Source organism: Cyanistes caeruleus, chromosome 3, assembly GCF_971803275.1.
Source record: "Cyanistes caeruleus chromosome 3, bCyaCae1.hap1.1, whole genome shotgun sequence".
NCBI classification, from domain to species: Eukaryota; Metazoa; Chordata; class Aves; order Passeriformes; family Paridae; genus Cyanistes; species Cyanistes caeruleus.
Genome location: NC_141703.1, coordinates 3,935,679 through 3,955,003, shown reverse-complemented (window position 1 = coordinate 3,955,003; position 19,325 = coordinate 3,935,679). Strand labels below are relative to the sequence as shown.

The 19,325-nt window shown below is 40.8% G+C and overlaps 1 protein-coding gene across 1 annotated transcript in view; it reads left to right on the top strand.

Moving 5' to 3' along the window:
* DSCAM (DS cell adhesion molecule) overlaps nt 1-19,325 on the top strand; it is a 437,468-nt gene that overhangs the window by 380,712 nt on the left and 37,431 nt on the right. Inside the window, exons 22-27 of the mRNA XM_023926681.2 lie at nt 4,848-4,965; nt 5,786-5,949; nt 8,787-8,885; nt 9,455-9,643; nt 10,377-10,667; nt 15,541-15,717. Of these exons, the coding sequence (XP_023782449.2) occupies nt 4,848-4,965; nt 5,786-5,949; nt 8,787-8,885; nt 9,455-9,643; nt 10,377-10,667; nt 15,541-15,717 (1,038 nt within the window). The remainder of the gene's footprint in view (nt 1-4,847; nt 4,966-5,785; nt 5,950-8,786; nt 8,886-9,454; nt 9,644-10,376; nt 10,668-15,540; nt 15,718-19,325) is intronic.

Genomic DNA, 19,325 nt, shown 5'->3' with positions numbered 1-19,325 from the left:
GTTATGAGGAATTGCAGTGTGCAATTGCTCTGTTTGCCAAAAATTGAGAAGTTGCAACTTGACCCACATGTACTTAAACTGATCCAGCTTACCAGAATTAATTCTGCTCCTCTGAAGCTTATGTAACATAATCCATGATGACAAATAAGTGAACTTAAAAATAACTTTTATGAAAAGGCAAGATGACTTAAAAGAAAAAATAATTAATTACTTCAATATAGACAGGTCAGTCTGAAAAAGACTTTATTTCAAAGGACAGTAGAATTCATCCAGTCAACCTCAGAGTTTGTAGTGATACTCCAATATAAAGCCTGCATTAGATGATGCTCAAGAAAAGCCTCTTACATGCACTTAGGACTGTAAAAGTAATGAATAATCCATTTGTGAAGGGTTTGATGGGTGCTAGGAATACTGATAGATAGCAATTTTATGAACTTTGGATGTAGCTCAGTTAGAAATTATTGTATCACATACAAAAATTTCCTTTCTGAATGCATCACAGGGCTTTTTAGGGAGCTGGGAGAAAGTGGTGATCAGTGCTGAGGGCAGTGGCTGCACAATGAGGAAGGATGGGCAGAGCTCAAAGCCTCAAAGACCTTTTTCACCCCCCACTATATCTGTGGCAAACAGCACATCCCGGGGTTAGAAGCAGTTAAATCCTGATTTTGCTATAAGTTCCCAATGCAAAAACATCCTGTGGGCCATTATTTTGTAGTTGTTTGCTTCCTTTTTTTTTGCTTCTCTTACTGCACAGTAACTGTCCAAGTAATGATACCATCATGACAGCTAATAAGAGTTAACTTTGAATTGAATTATGTCAACTTAATTATAACCCCTTTAAGAACTCCTTTGAGAACAATGAGAATGTCTAGATAGGGGTTTGATGTGAAATGGATAGTCCAATTTAAATGAAAGCTTAATTCAAGTTAACATTTCTTTCTTTCTTTAGTGTCTTCATTTCTCAGAACAGATTGTTATTCTCTGTAATTAACTGACAGAAATAATAAAAAAAAATCCCCAACAAACAGAAAATAATCATGGCAATGAAAGTTCAGCATCCACGTAAGCAAGCTGTGCTCCTGCCCCTCAAATTACTCTTCACTGCTGACTTGAAAGAAGTGGGTTTAGCCTATCAAGGATAGTCAGAAGACAAAAAGCCTTGCATGCACTTGTCCCTCTGATTTACTGACCATGACTGATGGGGAATGGCATTTGCTGCCAGTGTGACGATAATAGATCCAGACCCCTGGCAATCTGATCCTCTGGGGACAACTCTCGGACTTTGGAGTTTCCCCTGGTTTTCTAAACTACCTGAGCATTTATTATGAACAGATTCCCCCCTAGTCTATGTTGCTTTGGGTGTTTAATGTTTTTAAATAACATGTGGGGTTCACGTGACTTTGCACACTTGCTCTGTTTCTTTGATGGTTCATCAGACTGGAATACAGGGGATATTAGACACAGAGAATCGTGGAATGGGTTGGGTTGGAAGGCACTTTAAAAATCATCCAGTGCCACCCCAGCCATGGCAGGGACACCTCCCACTGTCCCAGGAGCTCCCCATGTCCAGCCTGGCCTTGGGCACTGCCAGGGATCCAGGGGCAGCCCCAGCTGCTCTGGCAATTCCATCCCAGCCTCTGCCCACCCTTTTCTGTGAGAAATTAAATGAAAGAATCTCCTGACCCAGGATATTCACCGTTGGATCTTTTATTTGTTTCAAGCTGAACTGCAGTGAATTGTCACAGCCCTTGTTCAGTTTCCTTCTGAAGCTCACCTTTAAAACACAGCTGTGTCCTCCAGAGGAAGAAAAACCCATGTGTGTTACAACCTCCTGCAAAGAATTTCCGCCCATTTCTATTTCTGTGACAGTAAATGTAGGATAGAGGATTTGTAATTTAAACAAACAAACATGCAGAAAACTGCATTATCATAAGAGAGTGCACTGTTCTGTGAAGGAACCTCTTTATCTTCAATTAATTATTGGGTGATTTGTAAAAAAAACCAGGAACAGACACAGCTCTAATGCAGTGCCATGCCATCAAATGTAAGGCTGGAGGGAGGTGGGTAGGCATGTGGGTAGCTTTGATAACAAAGAAATAAACCCATATGATTCCAAAAATTCCCATGGCTCAAAAAAAAGAGGTCTGTGAGCTTCTAGGCTTTTTTACCTCATGAATGCCTGCTAGAATTTCAAACCTATTGCTCTGAGGTGGATTTCACTTGACATTTATTTTGTTTCTGGTTTTCTTTGTGCACCTTTTAGCAGTCTCAGGACATCATTTGAAGTTCAGCTGTAAAGAAAATTGGGCTTGAAAAATTTCCTGCTGTTTTACCATTTCTTTTAAAGCACTCAGTACATGGAAGGAATAAGAAAATCCATAGAAAGCTGTGGATATTTTCGCAAAAATAGTGCAGTGTGCTTTTCTGATAATTTTCTGAGTCATGGTCTATCATCTTACCAGTGGCTTAGGCTCCTGTGAGATTTATGTTACTTCCACACATTTCAATAAAATGAGGGATACAGGATATTGAAAACCAGGAGCTACAACATAAATGTTGCACTTTCAACATCTGATGTCCAGCCTATGACTTCTTAAGGAAGAATTCACGTTGAAATAACTATTAAAAACAAAGAGATCACACAGAAAATTTGCTAACAGTGGTGCCATGCCTCAGCAGGATTCCTGTGTTCCACATGTTTTGTCCTACAGGAGCTGGCAATAGTTGGGAGTAGCTGGATATTTCAAGAAACTGAAATTTCCCACTGCAAATATGGGAAGGCCATGGAGAAAATGATTAATAGTCAATTCTAAATGAGTTTTCAGACTTCATGTTGCAGAGGGAATTTTGCACGGGACAGGAATCTGAGCAGTCCAGATGCTCACAGATGTTTTGTAGATGTAGCTGACAGCATCTCCTGCTGCTTTTTAAAGATGGCATGAGAGCCACCAAGTGCCTCCTTCAGCAAAACCTGGCACCACTGAAGACAAATGTGATTTCTCACACCAACTTCTGCAGAGTCAGCATTTCACTCTGTGTCTCTGGGTGCTCTGAGCATTTTTCTGCTTGAGTTACTTTGGTTAATTAGCCCATGGTGTGGTGGGTTGAGGAGGCTGGGTGCCAGACACCCACCAGAGCTTCTCTATCCCTCCCCTCTGCAGCTGGGCAGGGGAGGGAAAATGTAACAAAGGTTCTTAAGTTGAGCACAGAGACCACTCACAGAGTACTGTCATGGGTAGCACAGACTCAAATCAGAGATATTAATTGAATTTATTGCCAACAAAATCAGAGCAATAATAAATAATTACAATAATATAATAAATAAAAAGCAATAATAAATGAAACAATAAAATAATGAGAAGAAAAACTAAATCTTTAAAACACCTTTTCCACACCCCTCCCTCCTCCCCAGCAGCACAGGAAGATGGGAATAGGGGTTACAAGCAGTTCATCACATCTGCTGACGTGGGGGAAGCTTCTGGTGAGCTGTAACCTGCTCATTACCAGAACCTGGCCATCCAAACCCAACACAGCTGGCTTGTGGCAGCCCTGTCTAAGTCATTTCTAGGAAATGTTATCTTAGGAGTGCCCAGGTGGAAAACCAGTCTGATCCATGAGAGCTTCTGACTGCCCAGGGTCTTTGCATCACTCTGGTGTCCTGGCAGGGTGAAACACCAGAGCTCTGGAAGGAAGGAGCCAGGGATCTCCAGCTGCCCTTTAGCCAGGACAGGACATGTTGATGCTTGGCTGTTAGGAAAGCAGTGCTGTCCCATTACCCCTTCACTTTGTTACCTAAATCTTGTGTTTTAATTAAAATTTTGACCAGAGGGGAAAAAAAAAAAAATCTCTTGAGAAGCTTGGCTTTCAACAGTGCTTGAAGAGAACATAGGCAACACAGTCCAAACTGATTGTATAATCTGTGAAATCTTTTCTTTTTGTGCATATCTCAAGTCCCATTGCAGCCTACTCAAGTAATTTTGCTTAATTTTTCAAGGCCTGTTCTTTTATGCATGAATCTTTTTCCAGATTAACTGTCCCAGTTATATTTGATGCCAAGTCTCTTTTTCATGTTTTCCTAATTGGTGCAAAATGGATTATTAAGTATAAATTCTGATCGGTGTGCACGACTGAAGTAGATCAGGACTAAAAATACAGTATTTTGTCTATCTGTATTCAGGATGTGCCTTTAAAATGTATATTTAGAGGCCAACAGAAAGTCTATTTCTATCAAGGGTCATTCTTGAGGAATAACAAATTAAGTTCCAACACAACCTATAAACTGAAAATACACTAGTGATAATTTTTAATGTATTTAGGTGAGAGCTGATAAAACCTGATTTTAGTTTTTTTCACATTTGTGAATTTCAGATAGACTCTACAATGTATTAATATACATGAAGGTTTATTATGCTTAATATGAAAATTGTTGTAGGAGAGATGTACCAATAATTTAGTTTTTGTAAGACTCTTGTCTACTGTGGACAATTCTTGCTGGAAGTGTTGAGAGAAGCATCCCTTGGACATAATTTTCATCCATAATTTCTACTCCAAAATATATAAAAGCCAGTAATGATGATAAATAACTGGGTTTGCTCTTTTTCCTCTACAAAGACTCTTCCCATCCCTGGCCTCATCTCTCTTTTAGTTACTTGTCTTCCAGGTACTGAAACTGATATTTTGCTTGAATAAATAGTTAATATTATGAGTTAAAAGGAATTAGTACCCGAAAAACACCATTTTTAGATTGGTTTGGTTTTCCCCCTTTAATTGTGGGTGACTCTATGTCCCTTCCAAGGGCTGTATGAACAGACACCTCACTTCAGTCTCTCTTGCTCTCTCCCTCCCAGCTCCTGCCAGGATCCTGACGTTCAGCGGGACGGTGACAACGCCCTGGATGAAGGACATTGTCCTCCCTTGCAAAGCCGTGGGGGACCCGGCTCCAACAGTCAAATGGATGAAGGATAGGTAACCAGCAACTAAATGTACAGCTCAGATAAATCCCATTTCCTTTAAAATCCTGAGGGTTGTGGTGCTGGGTCACTGGCAGGAAGGAGAAGGACTGTTCGTGGTGATTTGCACGTGGTCACAGTAGATGAGGAGTTCAGAAACTCCTTCAGCTGATTGGCTGTGCTGATTACAGGGCATCAAAGGGAGAAAAAATAATGAAGAAGGGCTAAAGGTAAACATTCAAAATGTAAAACTTAGGAGGGTTTTTGTTTTATCCTCAGGCAGACAGGAAAGTTTTATTTGGAGAGAGCAAAGTGCCTGATACAGTGATTTGTGCTGAGGTGGGCAGTAAATGTCTTGCACATATTTAATTTTCCATTATTCTGTTTTCAGCTTTAGTTTCACAGTCTGACAGAGCCACTTGGAAACACACATGGACAATAATTTTCATGCAAGCACTGTGTAAGCAGGGAAGCCACAGTGCTATGAAACAATCTTGTGCATTGATATAAATACCTATGATTTCATAAGGATGAACTCCAAAGCCAGGAACCACCTATTCCCTTGTTTCAGCATTTTTATGAAATGACAAGGAAGGAGTGAATTTCTGTTTTCACTCACACTAGGTCCAAATGCACATAAAAAATGCAATTTTAAGTAAATCATAGGTGTTTCCCAACAGAAAATCCTCCTTTGCTGCCTTATTGAAGGGACACACCTCGCCCCACACCTTTCTTTCTCTTTCCATCCTTAGCTGCTTCAAAAAAAAAAAAATCCACTTGTGAGTAATTTTGATTGTAACTTCTTTAATGTATGCACTTTGTTTCCTGTGAGGCAGTAACGGGACACCCAGTCTAGTGATGATTGATGGGCGAAGGAGCATCTTCAGCAACGGCAGCTTCGTCATCAGGACTGTGAAAGCAGAAGACTCTGGGTACTACAGCTGTGTGGCCAGCAACAACTGGGGATCAGATGAAATCATTCTGAATTTGCAGGTACAAGGTAAGGCTGCTGGATCTACCTCGGAATTGTTACCATGGCTTTAAAGTGCTGCTGGTAATGCAGAGGTGTGTCTGTTTGAAATGCAAAATATTAGTATTTATGTGTATTAGTGCAAATCTGATTCTTCCAAATTAATACATAAGTCATTCTGAGTCAGGCATGGGCATTTTATGATCTAGAAGGTGGTGCTTCTGGTGAAACAATTCACATACTCAGGTAAGCCTCTGTGTGAGTTTTTGTAAGATTGACAACCCTGTGTTTGCGTTCCGTTATCTTCTAGTTCTTCACACAGAAAGTATCAGCTTCTGCCTTCTCCTTACAAACATCACATGTATCATTTTAATGTTACAAAATTCAGAAAGATGTGAAGGCCTTTAATTTAGCTCCTGGAAAGCTATCAGCAGAAATTTGCCTCTGTACTGAGACCTTGCACAAAAACTTCATTATGCGGGCGCAGAATTTTATTACGAGGTGAATATGAGGAAGCATTGGAAATGAAACATCAGTACCCCTTCAGCTAATGCATTTCTCCAGCTACATTTTATATTCATGTTGAAAAGCACAAAGTGCATCCAGGATGGTGTTGATACATACAAAAGCAGGGACAATATAAGAATATAAACTAAGAGTAAAATGAAGCAGAGCCTGTGTATTTACATACCAAGAATTCCCTGTGCAAATTTCCTTTCTCATTTGCACTAAAGCAGATCCTACAAATGCTTCAGTTGACTGCAAGTTATTCTACCAGAGTGGACCATCACTGTCCTGGATGTGGAATTTAAACTTCAAGTGCAAGCACATGAGAGCACAGAGAGAGGTTGTTTCCACTGCAGTCCCCCTCTCTCCCTGCAAAAACCATTCCCCTAAGCCTTGGAACAAACATCATGGCAGATATTGGCATAGATCAGCTTCCCTACAATCCAACAGAAACTAAAGGTGCTTTTCTGCAATGTTTGAAGCATGATCACAACAGGAAGTAGGGAGAGAAAACACCATCAAATGGAAACCTTATATGTCACTAAGTACTTCTGTAATTGCATATATTTGCTTTTATTGAACTTCAGCTACTAAAAGCAAATCAATGTTACTTCCCTAAGGGACAGACAAAGAGTGGCTTTTAATATGTGGGACCACCATTTTTTGTAGATAGGGTGAAGCTGTGATGAAAGCTTTTACAATAAATCTTTTCCAGTGCAGTGTGTGCAGTCTCTCCCCATGGAATCAGCCAAGTCACTCAGAATAAGAGAATAAATCCATCTCACAAAGGGAATTTTCCTTTAGAGTATAAACTGTCTCCTTTGTTTTCTTCAGCCCTGTTTGGCCCTGTGAGGGCAAAAAGAATCAACTTCTCTTTGAACTAATCCATAGCTGGAAACCATCAGACTCTGCCTTGTATCAGCACCCATTATTCTGCAATCTGATGACACAAACAGGAACAGCAGTGAGGAATTTCACTCTGCAGGGAGAGCTGTCCCTTAAGCATAGGCAAAGCAGACAATGTTCCCTGGCAGCAGAATGCTGGACACAGCAGAGCATTTTAGATTTCTGTCCTGCCTGGTCATGGGACTGTGTCAGGGCAAGGGCAGCTCCTGCCAGCATGGGTCACTGACACCACCACCTTCTTCTCTCCCATGTCAGAGGAGCTGTGGCCATCTTGTTGTCTCTCCTCCACATATTTCCATCCCATCTTTGCTGCTGTTTCTTGATCCTTTCCAAGCATGGACACTGTCCATACCTCACTCCTTATTCTTGAGGCAGCAAAGCTCAATTTTGTCCATGTTTCTGACAGTAGAACTTTCCCAGAGCATTTCCAGTCCCAGTTCCCTGTGTCAGTTCCTAGTCCCAGTTTGCCCTGTCCAGTGCAGCATGTTGGCATGTGGCATGGCTCCTTCTCTGCCCTGCAATGCTGGAAGAAATTCCTCCAGTGGGGGTGGTGAGGGCCTGGCACAGGTTTCCCAGAGAAGTTGTGGATGCTCCTGGATCCCTGGAAGTGTCCAAGGCCAGGCTGGATGAGGCACAGAGCAATCTGGGATAGCGGAAGATGTCCCTCCCCATGAGAGTGGATTGGATTGAGACAATCTTTAAGGTCTTTTCCAACCCAAACTACTCCATCATTTTCTCCCAAAGGAAGCTGGGAACTGGGAAGTGGATGAGAGTTGAAACCTCTGTCTTATTCCTGCACTCAGTCAGCAGCTGGTCCTCGGAACCTCGCTCTTCCATCCCCCATAAAGTTTATGGGCAGCAGCAGAACAGAAGTGTTTCCAGTCTTTGCTGATGGGGTTGGGAATTCTTTATACCAAAAACTTCAGTGGTTTGGAAGAGGACTGGATCTGCCTCCAGTCACAAATCTATCTATAATACCTAATTAACTCTCGCTTTTGAACTTGCAGAAGCCCTTGATTTGCATGGGGTTTTTTTCATTTTTGCCATAATAGCCTGCAAACACAGGAATGAGTGGGGCATCATTTGCAACAGCACATGTTTCCTGCCATTAAAATCTTGTCTTCTCCCCAGAACAGATACCAAAATAATGAAAATTAAAGTCTGGGTAGCTCATGTGCCGTTGAGGTCCAATGGGACAGATGCAAAAAAAAATCAGAGAAAAAAACAAAGGTTTAGAATTGAAAGACAAAATTGTGCATAAAATTAAATTTAAAAAAGGAGAGCTTGTCTGTTCTTGTCTTAACCAAGGATGTCAGCTAAACAGACACTTTGACAGAAATCATTTGCATTTTTTGCAACTCATAACAGCTATTTGATAAATGACTGTTAGAAGTGATTAAGATCGTGTCAAACCATTTGATTACATTTTCTATTTTTAACTATTTCCCATCTAGTTCCACCAGACCAGCCAAGACTCACTGTATCCAAAACTACATCTTCCTCTATCACTCTTTCCTGGATACCTGGAGACAATGGTGGCAGTTCTATCCGAGGTAATGTAAATCAGGTTAATTGCTGCTTCTTTCTGAATTATCATATGTTGATAGGATTAGTATACAATTATGAATGGCTCAAAAAAAAAAAAACCAAACATTTTTTAAAAAAGAAAAACAACCCAATCTGTATTGCTGTCAACCCTTAATGTGCACTATCATTGTGATAACATCTTTCGGTAAATTGCAGTTTGTCTTTGTGGTGGTTTATTCACACATTTAATCACTTTCTCCTCAGCTGTTATGACAGTTGCTCTAGCTGATTTTCCAGATGTGTAATCTCTAACCACTCATTTTGGAGTGTCCAGGTTTATCATCTGGTTGTTGCTGATTGAAGGGTCCTTAGAAATATCCATCCTTTTCCCCTTGAAGGCATCATAATAAAATGTGTTAAGCTGTTGTCAGGGTAGGCAAAATGCATTGCCTGGTATCTTTCAGTCAGGGGAATGCTGTACGTTTCCCTGCACATTTATTTATTTTTTTTTTTCAGTTTTATTGGGTTTTTAAAATGCCTCCTTGGGTTACCTGAAGAATTTGTGACACCGTTGCCATCCGTGCTTTCTCCCCAGGTTACATTCTGCAGTACTCAGAGGATAACAGTGAGCAGTGGGGCAGTTTCCCCATCAGCCCCAGTGAGAGGTCCTACAGGCTGGAAACCCTGAAATGTGGCACCTGGTACAAGTTCACCCTGACTGCTCAGAACGGGGTGGGGCCGGGGCGCATCAGCGAGATCATCGAGGCCAAGACGCTCGGCAAAGGTGCGCTGCTTCCCTCCCCTTCACCCTCCTAAAGCTCCTGCATTCTGCTGCAGGTCTTGGTTTAAAACAGCCTTGGATATTTTAGTATTACTGGCTTTGGAGACATTTACAGCTCTGTCCATGGCTGTGACAAAAAAGGCTGTGGCTGTGGGACTTGATGCCCGCACAGGCTGATGTTCTTTCTTTCTCTAATAATTTTTTTCTAAGATGGGTTGGCAGATATTTGGTAAGACGATGCCTGCACTGTCACAGAGTATAGCAATTCCAACTATTTCATTGCCATGAGGAAATTGTCTCTTCTCTTCTTATAAAAATTCAGGGGTTTATTGGTCTGGATGCTGAAGGAAGACAGGGAGTATATTTATGTAGAAAGGAAATGGAGCCAATGTCTGATTTCTGCTGCAAGCCAGTACTGCAGGAGTGTGCAAGCAGCATCCTCTGAACTAGATAAGTGTCAAAAATAAAGGCAAAGTTTGCATAAAGTTCTGCAAGGCAAAACAAACCATGTTTGGATATTTTTTTCCACACATTGATATGAAAATCTGGGTTTGTGAGTCCAGCACAAAGTGGGAAAAAACATTTCAAAGGACGAAGGGTGGGAAGTTGAATATGTAGATACCGAGTTTAAGCCAGAGTCGAGACTGCCCTAGAAATTATTCCCTAAACTTTATATTTTGGAAGGTTTTATCTGCAATATTTAAGCATTTTGTCTGGAATATCCCACTGCCTCTAGAGCCACAGTTTTCCAAGGAGCAAGAGCTCTTTGCCAGCATCAACACCACCCGGGTGAGGCTGAACCTGATCGGCTGGAACGACGGCGGCTGCCCCATCACCTCCTTCACCCTGGAGTACCGACCCTTTGGGACCACGGTCTGGACAACGGCCCAGAGGACATCCCTGTCCAAATCCTACATCCTCTACGACCTCCAGGAGGCCACCTGGTACGAGCTGCAAATGAGAGTGTGCAACAGTGCTGGCTGTGCAGAGAAACAAGCCAAATTCGCCACGCTCAATTATGATGGCAGTAAGTATTCCCTTTAATTTACGCCTCAGTTACTTTTTTACTTTAGTTTCATATGTGATTATTTTTTTCTTTTTGTCATCTTCCATTTTTTCCCCTCATAAACCCCATTTTGAATCTGCCAGCCATGCTGTCAGAGAGGTTAAAGTCTCGAAGGTATAAAATAGCTCTTCATTTCCTGACAGTAGGCTGCCAGGCAGAAAAGAGGAATTGTTTATTTGTCCCCACTTTGGAAAAACTCTGAAGTCAATCAGCCATAAGACACATAATCATAGGACATTAAAAGTCATTAGTTCCAGTGGTTACAGGGGCCTTTCCTGGTATTTAATGTATCTTTTCCATGAAATTTCAGTCTTCCATGGAATGTGTTCCTGCAGCCATTCACGGGGGTGTCAGGCCTCGTTGCTGTTCCCACAACCCAAAACCCATTACGGGACACATTGGAGCAGCCAAGCAGGTTGTCCTCTGGGAAAGCCTCTGGATAACATCCTCCAAGGGCAGAGCAATGGCAGTGCAATGATCCCTGCTTACAGACAGGGGACAGTGAAACTAATGGCCATGACAGATGGCTCTGTCCTGCCCAGCAGCAGGACATGCACCATGAGTTGTTGCATCCCGCCCTTCTGCCAGGGGTTGCTGCCCACCCTGCAAAACCCAGGACACGAGGGCAGGAGCAAAGGTGCCAGTTTGTCACTGTCTGCAGCTCAGGTCCTGCCAGGCTGATTGGGAGGGATGGTGGCACACGTGTGCTCCCGGTGGCTCCGCAGCGGGGAGCGGCTGCTGCGTTCCTGGCAAAAAGGCAGCACAGATGGCTCCAGATGGCAGGCTCTTGAATTGCTCCAGTGGGAATTGCCAGAGCTTTTCTGGAGACATCCAGTGTAAAATCTTGCTGTGTTGCCAGGGATGTTGTTCTGTAGTGTTAAATTAAGCTCCAGCACTGGTGAGCAAGTTCAAACAGGAGCTGATGGTTGTGACAGCACCAAATTGGTAATTTTTTGTAACACTGTGCTGGTAACACGCCTCCACACGAACATCACCACTCATGTACAGTTCAGGGTCATTCCCAGGCAGAAATGTGGGATACGACTTAGGCAGAGTTTAAACCTCAGCACCTGACACATCCTCTACTTCTCTACCAGCCTTTGTGCTGGGTACTCAGCAGTTCTTGCAGATAATTAATCACACATGCCCTCACCCTTTGGAAAAATATCATTTTTGGTAAGCTGCCACGCAAGTCCTCGTGTTATTTCAGACAGTCTGGAAAATTAAGAGAAAGATATTGCCTCAGCACTCCAGAGGCCCACAGGAAAACAGGATCTAAGCAGTTACTACACAAATGTTTTGGGTCTTTCCAGGCAGATGAAGAGCTGTTTTACTGAGAACTGTAGCTGTTGTCAATAATAACTCTTTCAACTATAATGAGTTAATTTCTTGTTATTTTACTTAGCCTGTCCTGTTTTTGTTTTGTTTTCCAATATCTTTCTACAGCAGCATCCAACTTTCAGTTTTCTGTTATCATCATATTTTATTTGATTGGGGCAAACAGTTGTAAGCCATACCTTAAAATTAATTTATATCAAAATGCAAGTCCAGAGCCTTCAATTTCTGCTCATAGCACTCAAATCAAAGCTATTCTTACAGTGATCTGATCTGACATGGTGTCAGGCTCTGCTCTGTGACTGGGTGATGATACTTACCCTGGTGCCACACTGTGACCTGCACACCCTTTGATTTTTTTATGTTGCTGTATAGCATCTTTAGAAGGGATAAAATGAAACAGTAAAAAATATTTGCAGCATTAAATTTCTTGCCACTGCTTCTGGTCAGCTAGAAAATTTCTCATTTGTGATACTGCTGGGTTTGTTTGTGAAGCATGCTTTGCTAGGACTGTATTGTGCCTTAGAGAGGCAGAACGAGCTCAAATACTGACCCCAAGGTTATGAGAGGAAAACATGGATGGAAAAGCAAAATTCAGTTTTCAGGTTTTCTAGATTTGCTATGTTTGACTCAGAACTGAAATTATAAATTGATGATGATGATTATCATTATTAGCATTCTTACCAGTACATGATGCAGAAATTTTTGCTTCCACAGACAGGGAATTTTTTGTGTGCAGAAAATATGCCAGTGGAAACTTCCTGGCCAGCTCCTCTTTTGAGTGCTGTTGCTACATCTACATTTGATTCACCCTGTGATGTGAGATTAGCCCCTTCCAGCTTCCAGGGGCCACAGCTGCCCCTCGGATAAAGCAGATACAAGAGCAGCACTTTGAAGATTAGATAATACAGTGTATGAAAGTTCTGGGATGCCAAATGCTAAGAACAAGCTTAGAAGCTTTAACAGCCTTAAGATAAAGCCTTTGTAAAGTTTGCAGAAATCCCAGTTACGTGGGTTTGGGTCACTTTGCTGCTCCTGAGGAATATCATGGCTCAGCATCCTTCCCTTCAAATCTCTCCGTGCTGAATTAGGTCAGAAGGTTAATGACAAACCTACGTGCAGCTTTTTGCTCTCTGTTTGTGGGCATTTCAGGAACGATTTCCAGCTTACAGGTTTGCTGACCTCCCTGCCCCTTGTTTTTTCAGAAGCACACAATCCATAAGGAGATATTTTTAGCCCTGTGCAGCTGCAGTTGTGGAGCTGCAAAGGAGCTTCCCGGCTCAGGGATCAGCTCCTCGGTAGCCCTGGCATTAAATCGGATCAGCTCTAAACTCTGCTAATTGATTCTGACCCAGGCAGGCACTCCCTGCCGTGAAGGACACAGCAAAACACTCCAGAATTCAGCAGTGGCAGAGGAAACACTTTGTTCTGCAGTGGGAGATGCTGAAACCAAGGGGAAAAAGGGGTCAGAGATATTCAGATTGCAACTCCTGTGAGGCACTAATCAGGCTAACAAAGGGTGATGGTGAATCAGCCTGGAAAGCAAAACAAACCCTCCCCATCCATCTGGGATCTAGTCCTGAAAATTAACTTTGTCTATTCCACTCCCAGCCAGCGCCTAGAGTGACAACAAGTGTTGAAATGGCGTTTTCTCAATGGATAGCAGCATTGAGTTTTGGTAATTTCTAATGCAATTGCTGAAAAGCAACAAATGGGTGATGGCAAAACATGCAGTTTGATTTTTTAATTAAGCTCCAACTGCCTGTTTATAATGCTATGAGGTTTATATTTGCCTAGAGAGAGGTCTGGATAATGATAATCACATATCCAAACACTTCAGGTTTAAGTGAAATAAAGGCCACTCATCATTTGATTTTCATCAAAGTATTAAGGAAAGCAAGACATAATTTTAGGCAATCTTGAACCTAATGGTCTCTGTGACAGTAATTCAGAGGAAACTTTGGCCCTTTAGTATCCAGGAGGGTTTAGGAGGATTTAGAGACAGTTATTGGTATTACCTTCAGGAGCTTGAAGTTCTTTTCATTTCCTCATCTAATAGTTTTATTTGCCTTTAGAGTAGTGCAAAATCTGCGTCTCAGGGCAAGATGAAAATATCCTGCTGTGTGCTCAAGAAATAGAAAATTAGAAAAAAAAAAAAAAAAAGAAAATTATGGGGAAGAACTGCAATGGAACATTAGAAAAATATTCCAAATGCAATTGTAAGAAAACAAATTTTCCAAAGTACCTAATATAGGTTTGGATAGTTGTAGCTGTTCTTTTTATCTTTGTCCCTTTAGGGAGCTGCTCTTCTCTTTATATGCAGCTGAAATAGCTCTTCTGAAAAAAGCAGGACCTAGGATTCTACATTTTCACTGTGGTTATGGCACTCACATTGTACTGCATCAGATCTCAGTTTTTTATTCTGATACTGTATAGCACATAATGAGATATTACTATATCACTTAATGCTGCAATTAAAATGTAAAAGAAGGATGTGCCTGTTTTTCTCTCTCACCCTCCTTTCTTTTTAGCAAGTAAGTAGCCACTTTTATGTTTCAGTAGCTGGTTAAAATTTAATAGCTTCCATCCAAAGTCATCACAGTTCACAATACTTACGTGTTTCTACGCATTTCAAGCAAATCTTCATTTTATAGCCTCATTTGTGGTTGCATTCAGCAGTTTAATAGTAATCAGGAAATGAGTGAGAAGTCTTCCATGACTAAACAGCCTTCCACAGAAGGTGCTGCATTCTTCTCACGTCCCTTAGAGGTAAAGAAGAAAAGAATTGAAAAGTTCAAGTATTATATATCACCAGGAAGCCAGGTATATTCAAAATGCAAATATGTCCCAGAATGAAAAAGTGAGCTGCCTGCCAGTAGTTGGTAGATTCATTTCCCTTGTTTCCCTCTCAAAATTTGATTGTTTCTATCCAGCATTACTCCCCTGTTTTACTGATGAGTATAATGTCAGACAGTCTTTAGCAGATTAGTATCAGGTTGGCTGTCTGAATTTCAGATCACTATCACTTCAGAATTGATAGCAGAATGTTTCTGTGCAAAGGATTAATCTGATGTATGTGGCACAAAATGAGCTTTGTCAAATGAGTTCCTTGCAAAGAAAAGCCCAGCAGAAATGTCACAGTGATCCTATTTCTCCATAATAAGGAATAATAGACAGAGGGAGGAATTCTGAGGTCTCTTACAGCTTTTTGAATAATTTAATCGGACTCAAAATTAATCACAGTATTTGACTGCATATCAGGTATGGTTTTCCTTAATCAATGAATGCAATTCTTCTGGATTTCTGATAATCTCTGTCTCTGCAGTCAGTCCCTCATTACCAGGAGCCTGGTTATGTATTCACAAATAGCCTCCAACCCAAACAGAGAAGTCCTGGTGAGTGTTCTGCCCACAGCTGAAGAGAAAACGTGCCTTATTCCGTGAGAATTCCATCTTTTGTCCTGGTTAACAGGCCTCTAATGCCATGACCCCGTTTCCAGGTACAATCCCTCCTCTCATCAAGTCGGTGGTGCAGAGCGAGGAAGGGCTGGGAACCAACGAAGGGCTGAAGATGCTGGTGACCATCTCCTGTATCTTGGTTGGGGTCTTGCTGCTCTTTGTGATGCTGCTGATCGTGAGGAGGAGGAGGAGGGAGCAGAGGCTGAAGAGGCTGCGAGGTAAGGTGGTGTTTGTGGAACTTCTCTCTACCTGAACATGAAAATACAAGTGGGGCTGCACGTGACCAAAGCGTGCAATCCCCAGCTGGGATCATTTTCCTGGAAAAAAAAAAAGAAAGATTAATATATCCATTGTTACTATTTTTCATGGAGGAAAGGAAAATATTTCTCATTGGTTTGCTTTCCTTTTTTTGTTGTTTGTTTGCTTCCCTTGACGACCCAAAAGTGGATTTTTTTTTTTTTTTTTTGAAGAATGAAATAAGATATTCTGAAGATGAGGAAATCTCAGTTTTCCAGCAGATGCTAACCATGATTTCCAAATTATAAAGTGGAAGTAGCCAGATATTAAAGAGCAGCCAGATATTCTCAGATTTGTTACCACATTTTCCCCCATGATGTTTTATAATGGAACCCATAAAACACTTCACTGTTCAGTGACCTTTCATTGTCACTGATCTGTATTTTCCTCTAATCCTTATTCAAATTCAGTTGTTTGTTATATGAATAAGATTTAGATCTGTGAATTCATTCAGCTTTATTATTTTTCTAGCAAAAACCCCTGGCTGAGCCACAGCCAAGGTTTTGACCCTTGCAGTCTGACACTGCTGCCCTATAGCTTTTGCACTGGCAAAAGGTATTTTGGGAAGGTATTCCCAGAAGATATTTGGGAAAAAAAACATTTCAAATCCAAACCTGAATTAATAGTAGAACAATTTATCATCTGAAAAAAAATAAGCCTAATTTCTTCCAGAAGCCACCAAATTGATTAGTTATTTGTATTTTATCCAAAATGTGATCATGGTTCCTAATAAAACCAGGGCCAACCCTATGTTTTCCTTCTGACCTTCATACTTATCTCTCTTTTGGGTCAAATTTTGTCCTTTGTAGCAACATTTTGGATATAAAAAAAAAAAGACAGAGGGCATGGGTAAATTCATATATAAAGGAAGAAACCATCATTATGGTTCATACACAGCCCTGGAAATCAGGACATCTGGATGCTTCAGCCTGTATAATCACTTTTTCTTCAAAACCTTATACCCCATTTACCTTCCCAGTTTGTGTCTTTTTTTCATTAAAAAAAATGTACTAAAGAAAAAGAAGGTGTTATCATATCTTCTTAGAAATACCGTGGGATTCCATCCAGTAATGAGCAGGGTATCTCCAGCCCTTTGGCTCTAGAAAATGATGTCTGTGCACATTATTTTTTCATGGTTCATTTACAAGTATTCATAGAATCTTGAGTTGGAGTCCCTTGAGGAAGGCTGATGATCACTGACCAGGATGCCTTTTGCATAACATAAAATTTCTCTGAACTATTTCCTTTCAGAAATGAGGAATTTAGAAAATTATCAGAGCTTCATTTAAACAGAGGCAGTGGAAAAGATTTCATCAGTACTTTTGATAAAAGAAATCAGTATTTAACTACCATTTCTGTAAAAGTTGTGTCTCACTTAGCTGAATTTGTCACACTACAGCTCGACATCCCATCTGGTCCTGTTTTACTTCTCTACAGTACAGAACTTCTTTTTTGCATCATTTTCAGTCTCCAAGGATATTCTTTCCACATGGTGCTAACTAAGTAATTTCTTAATGAGTTAATTGGTAAATGAAACAGATTAATATATTTTTATTTTCCTCTGTTATTTTCCCATAATTTATATCCTTAACATTTTATCCATTGAGATCATTTGCCAGTTCTTTGATTTCTCTACAAAATAGAAAATATTCCCTGTTCTACAGCCCTGCTTTGTGTTCTCAATGTACAACCTTATGATCCAGGTTATTTTCTTAGTGATCTGGTATTTTCTTTATATTTTAGCTACCAAGTTCTTGTGTAGTTTTTAAACTTTTATCAGATATTATTTACTCTATACCACTGATAAATGTTTCAGACAAAAAATACTGAATAATGATTCTCTGCTTGAAATTGGGGTTTGAATATGTTGAAATCCACATAAAATGGCTGCTGCGTTAATTTTTGCATCATGCGACTTTCTTTTAAAATACTTTGAGTCACCAAAACTTTGTTTTACAGAAACATAAATATGATCTTGACTGTTAGATCACAGTGTGAGAGTTTTTTTCAATGTCATTCATTCTCAGCAAATTTTAATCTGATTTTAAAAAATCCACTTTGTTTGACATGGCTGCTTCACCACAGGTCTGTAATGATTGGCCTCAATTATCCTTTTAATTTATTTCATTAAGCTTCACTAATTTATTTTTTTATTATTATTATTTTGTGCATTGCCAAGATCAGACTGATAGGACTTCAGTAATTCAGAATTTATTTTTCTCATTATTTTTGAAGACTAATCCCATGGTCGACATTTTCTGCTCTTCTGGATGTTCTAAAAATTTTCCTGATAATAAATATTTCTGTTACATAGAACTCATTACTAAGCTCTCTAAAACAAATGTGTGCAAGTTTTTCTGATGTCCTAACTAAAAAATAAATGGTTTGCTGTAGTAATTGTTGTGATTAACTTTCATGTAATTTTTGAAAGGGAAATACCACATTATCACTTGGTTTTTATGACCTGTTGTGGTTTCTTTGAGGCACAATATTCTTTTTTCCTAAATCAGGATTTCCTCTAGTCTACATCAGAGAAATAATCTCCACAGTGGGACCACCTAAAATAATTTGTGCAAATTACAGATGTAACTCTTATTTTTATGGCTGCAGATGTGGCTTTCTTGAACCTGTTTGACAAAGAGGAGTAGGAATTGCAGGTTTATTTGCAGTGTTGCATGCAAACATTTGTACCCCTGCTTTATGGACAATGGCTTTGAGTTCCCAGTTCTGTTGAAGAACAGCAGCCTCTCCATTCTTGATCCTTTTACCACTTCTCTGGGTGTAGGGACAGTTAAACATTTTTCTTCCTCCTTGACAGCAGAAAGCAGAGCTCTCAGCAAAGCCCTGATTTTTGCCCAATTTAGTAGTTCCACCAGCCAGGTCACCAGGAAAGGTCACTTGGCTGCTGGAGTTCATGCAGCCATTCAGGAGTTCAGCAGATATTCTCAAAGAGAAGCCTGATGGTTTAATGCTCCTTCTGCTGGCTATTGACCCAGCTCTGCTACTCCTGTAATGGTTTTCCCTTTGTTTTTAAATCCAATTCACCTTAACACAAGCAGAAAGGATCAGCGTGGCGTGATAGTTCAGAAGTGGCAGAATGCAATTTAAAACTCTATCACTGTCCCTGATTTCCCAGGGGGAAAACCCAAGTGTGTTAAGAATTTTAAAGGTGGCTGCCCCAGCAAAGGAAAGTGGCTTTTTCACTGAAGTGATGCTTGGCTGGAGCAGAGATCAGTCCCTTCCCTCTGTCATCTGTGCCCCCTTCCCAAGCCCTGCTTTCACCACTTGAAAACTGGGAGGTGACAGGACATGGCCAGGGATGCTGGCTTATTTTAAAAAGTATTGTCATTTTGCTGATCTAAAGGGTACTGCAGGAAAAGCACATTAAAATCTCTGGTCATTGGTTTGTGACAGTAATATCTCTCCTGGAGCTGGTGTTTTGGACACATGATGTTGTTGTAGTGGGGTCCCAGCCCAGGGAGCAGCTGGAGCTGCTGGAGAGAGCCCAGAGGAGGCTCCAGGATGAGCA